General features: G+C 38.0%; 1 protein-coding gene across 1 annotated transcript; it reads right to left on the minus strand.

Annotated features, from left to right (window-relative positions):
* Positions 1–2,311: 2,311 nt before the first annotated feature.
* On the minus strand, positions 2,312–3,417 carry LOC115455101 (uncharacterized oxidoreductase SSP0419-like). The gene has a single exon (XM_030183788.2). It carries the CDS (start codon positions 3,221–3,223, stop codon positions 2,453–2,455), a length of 771 nt encoding a protein of 256 aa, XP_030039648.2. The 5' UTR covers positions 3,224–3,417; the 3' UTR covers positions 2,312–2,452.
* Between the last annotated feature and the right edge of the window lie 6,264 nt (positions 3,418–9,681).

Raw genomic sequence — 9,681 nt, forward strand, 5'->3', positions numbered from 1 at the left:
CCAAACACTCCGCAGAAGCCGCGCGCAATAACTAGTCACGTGTAAACGTTTATTCATGACTCATTCACTGCACAATTAATTTATATTCTAAAGCCGCATTATCTTGTTGTTTCAGGTAAGTGCCGCTCGTTTTGCGCGACAATCATGCGAAGAATTGCACGTAATTATGTGAGTAATGCCAACGGATTAAGAATGATTTTTATTTTAATAGCAGTAAGGCGTCGCGCACACTGTCAAATTGTTCTCGAACCAAACTCCTATGAAATTGACTGTCGCAGCTCTCATAGTGTCTTTTCGGCATAGATAGACAGTGTCTGCGCGATGCCTTAGACTCCAGTCCAATAAGGGTAAAGTTACACGCTGTTTTATCTCACTGGACAGTGGAGATACACTGGCTAACTCAAGCAGGCGGCTTGCCGAACAATTAGGTTTTTTAACAGCCGGTCGGCAAACTACCAAATGGATCTTTACCCATATTGCATACCAGATAATCAAGGAAGCACTATCAGCCCTGGCAAGGATTAGGGATTAGGGTTGCGGATATCTAAATTGCCATACGAAAAACAACAGCAAACTGTCTCTACGATTGAAGATATTTAGGATTCTGTCAAAAGGAACCCTTATAGGAGCACTTTGTTGTCCCTCTGTTTATCAGTCTAGACACTTCCTCAGGAACCGGTAGGTGTCAAGTTGAAATTTTTATCCAATACGAGTACCTGGATTTGTAGTCTTTCAGCTGTGAAAAAATCAAACTTTAAGTAAAACCGATCAAAAGACATGACCGTTTCTATCGCGTATATCCGAATATTATGCACGAGAGCATCAAAACCTATAGTGCACTTCCCGTTGACCTAGAAACATGAAATTTGATAAGAAACAATACCTTACACTATATGTAAAGGAAAAAAATCTTGAAACCGTGAATATGTATTGTGATAACAAAAAGGTTGGTTTGTACGGAACTATTGGTGCGCGAATTCAAGTCGCACTTCTCGAATTTTATGTAGTATAGAAGCTATTTTCCCATGGATAGAGAAAAGCTTTCACAATTCCCAGATTACCATTTCAATGACGCATCTACTCTGCACACTGCATGCAGTCTTATTATCATTGTCATTACGCTGATAAGAGATAAGCAATACAATCAGCTTCCCCTATCACATGTTAACAATGACACATGTTACATTTACAACTGTGTCTGCACGTGCCTTGAATCTAAATGATACAAAAAAACACAACAGTCTGTGCAAAATCTCTGAAATTATTTGTTGGTTATGTAGGTTTATAGTTTTCATAATTTTGAAACTATCAAGAATTGTTATCGTAGGTAAAATTTTTTACTTATTAAAGCGACTTATTTCCTCGTTGATTCTATTTTTTTACCCCTCGACAGTCGACATAATTATGCCGGCCTGTTGGAACCGTGTATACACAGGCTGATCGCGGAACGAGAAGCACTTACATAGGCCACTATGGCGGATTTTAACACCTTGTGTACGGTGGTCGCTATCCGGGCGGATATGAAATATCTACCATCAACAACTTGGTGACAATTTATGGTTTAGGTGTAACTCGCGGCTTCGACCGCGTGAAAACCTTTCCTATTCTAAAAGTCCCCAAATCACTAGACACTAATAGCACCAACGCCACATATGAAGGAAAAAAGTTAAAAAGTCCATAATTTCTCACAGGAGCAAAATTATCAAGTAAAAAAGTAACCTATGCGTTAATCCCGGACATGGTTGATTCATGTGCCAAATTTCATTCCATTCCGTTCAGCTGTTTTGGAGTTCACTTTCGACAAACATCCAAACATTTTCACAAAATATCGTATTTATTTATTAATAAGATAAATATTTATAAAAATAAATAGAATCATTTTTTAGTGAAATGAATTTGTTTCCTATAAAAAGACATATTTTGGTATTTTTTTTTATAATTACGCAATGACAGTTATATAAGTTATATAAAATAATTAACAAAATTGTAGTTGCAAAACATTTGCTGGTGGTAGGAAATTGTAACCAGTGTAACTACTGGACGTAATGAGACGTAACATCGCATATCTCAGGATGGCGAGCGTAGTGGAATACCAAACAATACTTCGTAATTCAAAGTGTTGAAATGTGATTGATGGTGTTTCTACTGTTCGTAGGCGGTCGTATCACTTACCACCAGGCGAACGGTAAGCTCGTCTCGTCATTTAAACCAATAAAAAAAACATTATTGAAACGGAATTTAAAAGAAATATTAATCGATCATTTACGCGATATTTCACAACCTTGTGTAGTTTTAAAATAATACTATTAAGCCATTCATATCTAAATACTCTTAAAGCAAAATCGCACATTTATCTCGAAAATTAGATTAAACCAAAATGACACATTATTATTTACATTTAATGCAAGTCCCATTAAAATATAATTAAGAACAATTATATTAAAGTCTAAAACTACGCCATACATTCACCACCGTCTAACAATAATTCTGAACCATTAACACTGGAAAAAACACTGCTCGCCGTCAAACAAATTAACATAGCGACCTCTTTCGGTTCCAGAATTTGACCACTGGGTATATCCTGAGATATATCTTCGTACGTCAATTGTTGGTACATATTTTGAGAGTTGAAATTGGCTAGGATGTTCGTTCTGGTAGTTCCTGGGCTTATCGTGTTGATCCTGACCCCTTCTGATACCAATTCTGGCGCCGCGTGCTTGGTCAACGTCTCCAAAGCCGACTTCGAAATGATATACGAAAGGAATCCAGGTTTGAATCGCTTGGACATCGAAGAACCTATGTTTATTATGTTCCCTTTCGTCTTAATCAGATGTGGTAATGCCAATTGGGATAAATAGTACGGTACTCGGAAGTTTATGTTCATGATTTCATCGAATGCCTCCATTGAATTATCGTGAAGGGATGACAGGAGAATCTTCCCTGCACAGTTTATAAGGACATCAATCTTTCCGAACATTTCTACTGTCTTATTGATCACTGTCTCGCAGCTTCCAGGGTGGGTGAGGTCTAACACCAACCATAGTGGCACCAATCGGTTTTGTGCGACGCATCTCTGTGCAGTCTTTACCAGTCTGGTCTCATCTCGTCCCACTAAAGTCAGTTGAGCTCCATACGATGCTAGGATAACGGCTGTCTCCGTTCCTATTCCGGAACTGGCTCCAGTCACTATAGCCACTTTGTCTGTGAAGTCTATTTGGTCCATTTTTGTTTGGATTTGGATCCCAGCTTTGTTTGTATTCTATGAAGTCTTCACCTGTAGTTGAGTTCAGATGTTCTGAGGTTTGCTGTTTTTCCCTTCTGTATTTTACTCCAATAACTATCTCTGTGTTTTATTTTGCTTCGTATAACTTCGTGGACTGTACAAACATTTGATCGTAGTCCAAAACAACTACAACATCTTAATATTTTCGTAGACCTCTTCGTTTGAACACATTGAAAAATTATCACTTTAAATTATGTCATTTTACGTACACACGATTATCAATTGTGCTGTAAAGTGTTTCTGAATGTTTGAAGCGCGTGTTTCCCTCACCGTTCTCAAATGGTTACTGATAAGGCGCGATGTTATCAGATATTGTTTTGGTTCTGCTGCGTTATCATTGAAATGTAGGTTTGTTATGTCATTGTTGTTGATATGTGATATTCCGATTGGGTCCCTGATTTTAAATGTATTTTGTAACGTTATTAAGTTTGTAATTTAAAGGTACGATGCTGATGATAATGTAATGAATTTTTCATCATTTTTTGGGCATGGAAAAATGATCCTACTGCCTGTGATGGCAAGTAAGTTCCAGATAGAGTATCGAATGAGGAAAGATATTATCCTTCGCCTGTAGACATAATATTAACCTGTTCAAAACTAAATATACACACGTTGACTATGGAACAGCGTATCGTTGGCCGTCCACCTGCTAATTGGACAGACGACTTGATAAAGGCCCCACGAACACGCTAGATGCTAGCCGCTTTCGTTAGATTCGTCTGGTAATGATTGGTAGAGGCCTATGTTCAACAGTGGACTTTATGTGGCTGATGATAATGGCTGGGCTGGTGCAACTAACTTTGTACCTTAATAGCGCAACCATATCTAACGTCCGATGGTGCAACGACTTTAGCTCATATTTGCTTTCAATTTTCAAGAATCGGCGTCTATTCTACGGATGTCGCTAAGCACCAGTGCGTAAGCACTTGATGATCTAATTCCTGTATAAATATAATCTAATTTCATATTTAATTACGTAATTACAAAAAAATATTTAGCAATGATATAATAATTATAAAGTTATCAGAAGGATTATGATAAATTGTTCTAATCATTGTTTTAAAGTAAATGGATGTTCGGAAAGTCCGTTAGCTGATACTATCTTATGTTTAATTTTACCAATGACAATGTGTTTTTAATGTAATTATCAGAATTGTAATTCATTCTCTTCGAGTTTATTGTGATAAAACGTAGTAGCATTTCAAAAATTAAGTTTCTTAAACACTGCGTGGCACTGTTTGCACAATTGGCGTCGATTTTCTTTAGGGAGGGCAGCTGGCATGAGCGAAGAACAAAAAAACTTCTCAAATTTAAGGAAAATGTCTGCATACCGTCGTCGTCTTCCACCCCCTTACCTCCCAAGGCAGGCCAATGCTTTGCATTTTTCATCGAGAACCATATTTTATCCAAATGGTTTTTTAAAATGTTTGGGGATTTTAATTTAATTTCCTTGCTCCCTACGTTCTACCTATCATAGCTGACGAAATGTGAAAAAGGATAATAGGAGAGGCGTACCACGCTTATCTCTCCCCTGGAATTTGGGTATTTTATACTTCTGCCTACAAATGAAAAAGGAAGTTTGTGTGATGCTATGTGGTATATTCATGAATGTGTGACATGCGCTTGGCTTCCAAACCAGGAAATCTTGAAGACCAAATAGTATCCAACGGGAGTTCGGGGCGTGAAATAAAAACAAAAAAGTTCTCATTTGTATGTTTTCATTAGAGTCCGTGTTGTGCTCGCCTCACCTCGTATTGTTGGTATGAATTTCTCGTGTTCGCGTATTAACGCGCATCTTTAATCAAAACTGTGTTGGAAAGGGTTTAAAGTGGCCGGTTAATTTTAAATGGCAATTTAGCCTTACAAGTTTTAGTTTGCTGGTGGTAGGATATATTTAATATCCGCCCGGATAGTAACCATCGTGCACAAGGTGTTAAAACCTGCCATAATAGCTCACTTAAGTGTGTCGCGTTCCGGTTTCAGCCTGAGTATATCCGGTTCCAACAGGCCGTCATAATTGTGTCGACTGTCGAGGGGTAATCATCTCTCGTTAGTCGACATTTTATTGGACCTCACCCACACGCATGTGGAGTCATCAGGTGCAGTGAGGTAACTTTACCGAGGACATATAATTTTTTTTATTCCTTTACATTTTGATTCTATGAGCATTAATGATTGTAAACGGGGTACTAGTATAAAGGTTTTATTATAGCAAAAATTAACAACGCCTCTAAACGTATACAATAATAGTAAAATATTCATAAATCTCCTCTATAAAACAGACAATTTTCCGATAGATACAAAGCCGAAACGAAGTATGAAAAATGCGGCTCGCACTGCCGCGCGGCAACGCAGACGTGCTTACTGATTTATGTGGAGCCGTCCGCGCGCTGCGAAACGTCGATAAATCCCAACGAAATGGCTGCGTGTGCATTTTTATATATTTTAATAGGTTTCCGCCTGTGTTGTGGTCTTTCCGGTGTCAAAGGTGGAAGGTACGTGTGTTTTCCAAGGTAATACGGTATGATATTTGGAGTCATTTTGTGATCAGTTTTAAGGGGTGGATTTTAGTATTCATATGACCCTAATTCTTATAAAAAATTGTAAAAAAAAGGCTGAAGTGATATTTATTTATGAGTAGGTAATTTATATAATTTGTAACTTGGTATAACGAATAAAGAAAAACTAACATAAAAAATATATATATCAGCCCTGTATCATATTCCTTCTCCACTGCTGAGAGGGATTAGACATCAGTCCACCACGCTGGTCTAGTGCGGATTGGTAGACTTTACATACCCTCAATATTCGTATAGGGAACTCAGATATGCAGGATTTCTCACGATGTTTTCCTTCATCGTTAAAGCAAGCAATAAAAAAAAACATACAGTCGCATTGAGAACCTCCTCCTTTTTTGAAGTCGGTTAAAATACTTAGATATTAAATGGAAATTACTCTAATTCGTTACTATCTATATGCGCGGTCTCGTGTTGATGCCTTGATCTCTTACTGTGAATAAATCAACAAATCAGTTTCTATTTTAAATTCCTTCCAGCTTATTTGTCTAATATGGCAACACACTTCCACAAGCTTAAACTTAACAATAACAGTAAATTTTTGCCAATTTACATCGATGAGTTGAATCCAATCGGACGCAAGTACGGTCTTAATAAAAATTCATTTCGCACCCAGTAATCAATAACAATACAGTTTAAATCGTATTCAATGTTCAAAAGGGCGGTTCGCCCTACTTCAACCCCCCCTGCTCGTTGAGGCTACGTGCCGCGATCGGAATTCATCGCGCGACCCCCAAAACAACGACACCTTGCTAATGGAGCCATTAAAATCTGCCTTTTTAGGAGTCCCTTGGTGGGTTTGACGAGGCCTAATTGAGGATTTCAATCATAACAGATTGATTTGTAGCAAATGCCTAAGGGAATGAGTTAACTGGTGCATGTTGTGTGTTGTTAATAAATCAGGTCATTCGAACAAGGATTCATGGAGTTGAGAAGGAACGAAATTTAGGTTGAATTTATTATCAGATGAAGCAAAAACATCGAAGTATTTGAATTTGGATTTTTCTAGTTGAGTGTACATCAATGGTGTGGGTCGAAATTTTTCAAAGGTAACCCGAGGCAAATAAACCTGTATTAGTTAACATACTGCGGCCAATTTTACAAAAAAAAAACTACCACAAACGTAGTACATAAAGCTAAAAGGGAAGCTGGTAGATATTAGGTTGTATTGATGGTACGTCACTGCTGCACATGAGCACTAAGAAAGACAATGAAATCTCACCTTCGAAGATATTTAGATCCCACTGAGGAGTCTTTATTAAATCATAATTATATAATTATCGACGGAACTCGCCATTCGCCACCGTTTCACCGCTCAGCACCCAAAAAAAAAGTATTTTTCGCGTTATTCGCGTCATTTCCCGCCGTTTAAGTTCGCTTTTAACGCGGTTCCGGTGTGCGCGGCGGTCGCTTAATTTATGCTGTTTTTATATTTTAAGATTTAAATTTTTTACTCCTCGGTGCGGAACCCGGGGACTTATTTGAATGCGCGCCGAATAAATTATGAAGTGTAGTGTTTTGATTTTTGTTGTTCTGTGACACTTTAAGAGCTGTGCTGTTGCTTCAATAGGATAACTTGATTGAACCACTGTCTCAAAGAAAATGGAGAAGTGACCATTATATACTGGTTTTAACGTTTAAGCAAACATTCACATTTCTATAATTATTTCTTATTACTTGAATGTAAGACAGCGGAATGAAACTAATTTTCGGAGTTTCTTTCCGGTATTTTGTATTTTAATTTTTGCATGACGTTTCGAAGAATTCGTAGCTTTAATTGTCGCGGGATATGCTGAGGTATAGGTTATCCAAAAGACCGGCTGCCCAACTTATAAACTTTGTGAATTCATTCTGCGTAAATCGGACCGTCAAGAGCAAACTTTTTTATTCTATGGTTGTAAAAATGTAGGTAGATATTGTATCTTTTCCGACGACCTTATCATATATCATAGCATCCCAAAAATTATTTCATGTAAACAAAATTTTCACGTAACTCATGACAAAGTAACCCCCCCTGACTTCCTCTCAAGACTTAAAAAAACTTACCGAAATGGCCGTTCACTTCGCAACGAGTGTTGAGTTATTAAAATGCTTAATTTAATTATTGTTTACGATATAATGCTGTTTTATGCCTCGCTGTGGGTAGACGGGAGGTGATACGATTTGTTGTTGTCATTGAATAATAGAGGGCGTTGTATCTAATTACGTTTAGAGCTCTTGATTTATGTTTTGTGAAATATTTTACGCGCTACCGTTTATGTGATTTTCTATTCCGTTCTGAATTGTGGTGTAATGAGGTGTAGTCGGCAAAGGTTACAGGTTTGATTCTTACAGTGACTGTTGTTATTGTGGTACGCAAACGGTTCATGTTTTTTTTTATAGAGTTAGATGATCGGAAAATTACAAGGGCTGCAGTTAGATTTCGAGTTTGAGCCTACAAATACTTCAATACCGGAAAAAAAATATCAGGTCGACGAGTCAACGATACAATAATTTGTATTTAAAGGGAACGAGGAAAGCGGCGATGGCCTAGTTGGTTGTGGAACGGACTGCCGAGGCGAATGTCCGTAGGTTAAAATCCAAAGGGCACATACCTCTGACTTTTCTAAAAAAATATGTGTGTATTGTTTGTGAATTATCGTTCGCTTTTACGGTGAAGGAAAACATTGTGAGGAAACCTGCACATCAGTAAAGCTCTCTATAGGAAATTCGGAGGTGTGTGAAGTCTACCAATCCGCACTAGGCCAGCGTCGTGTACTAAGGCCTAATCCCTCTCAGTAGAGGAGGCCCGTGCCCAACAGTGGGACAGTATAACATACAGGACTGATATTATTATTATAAAGGAAATATAAAGTTATAAACTTATAACAAACAGCGTCCGAAAGGCAAAGCAAATTCGAAACCGTTGCTCGTGACGCGCCGACGAAGCGGTGCAACCCGAACTTTGCGGATTTCTCTGCCGTTCAGCCAGTCTGACCCGCCACCCACCAATGCTGACCCTTCCCCCTCCCCCAAACCGTCACGATCCGTTATTACCGCTCGTGAATTAAACTCGTAAACTAGTAACCAACAGCTGACGATTTAGAAACGGTTTCATGGCTCTTGAACAGTTTTTTCATGCTAATTCTATTGAGTTGGTGTTTTATTAAGTTAATTTCGGTTAGAGAGATTATTTATTAGGTATCGTTTGGTAAAAGTTGTCTACATTTGTTGAAAGAACGCGGGCGGGAAAATGGTAAAGAAGTTTGAGATAAATGTAGTCTTTTGTTTTTATTAACTTTACGGGCTTTAAACATTATTAACCGTAGACTATTAACTACTGGATATAATAAGACTTAACATCTCATATCTCAGAATTAGAGATGGGTAATCTCCCGGGAAAAATACCAGGACTGGGAAAAAACCCCGTTTATACCCATTGTTTCCCACCCATTGGGAATTTTGGCTGGGAAGAAACTAATTACTTAAGATTTCCAGAATTTAATCATGCAACAAACCAATACTTTTTAATGAAATGAAACTGGTAGTGGCGATGGCGAGCGCAGTGGAATACCAAACAATGCTTTGTAATTCAAGATGGTGTTTCTACTGTTTATGGGCAGTCGTATCGCTTACCATCAGGAGAACGGCAAGCTCGTCTCGTCATTCAGAGCAATAAAAAATCCTTTTTTTTAAAGGTCTTGGCAGTATTTTGCGATGATTGTTATATCTACGACAGAATATAAAGAAACAATACCCGTATCTTTAACTAGTCTAGAGATATAACCAGTTGGAATGCTATATTTAAACCGACTTTTCCATACGCACGTTGATGGTTATTTA

This window comes from Manduca sexta, unplaced genomic scaffold, assembly GCF_014839805.1.
Source record: "Manduca sexta isolate Smith_Timp_Sample1 unplaced genomic scaffold, JHU_Msex_v1.0 HiC_scaffold_1077, whole genome shotgun sequence".
In the NCBI taxonomy this organism is placed as follows: Eukaryota; Metazoa; Arthropoda; class Insecta; order Lepidoptera; family Sphingidae; genus Manduca; species Manduca sexta.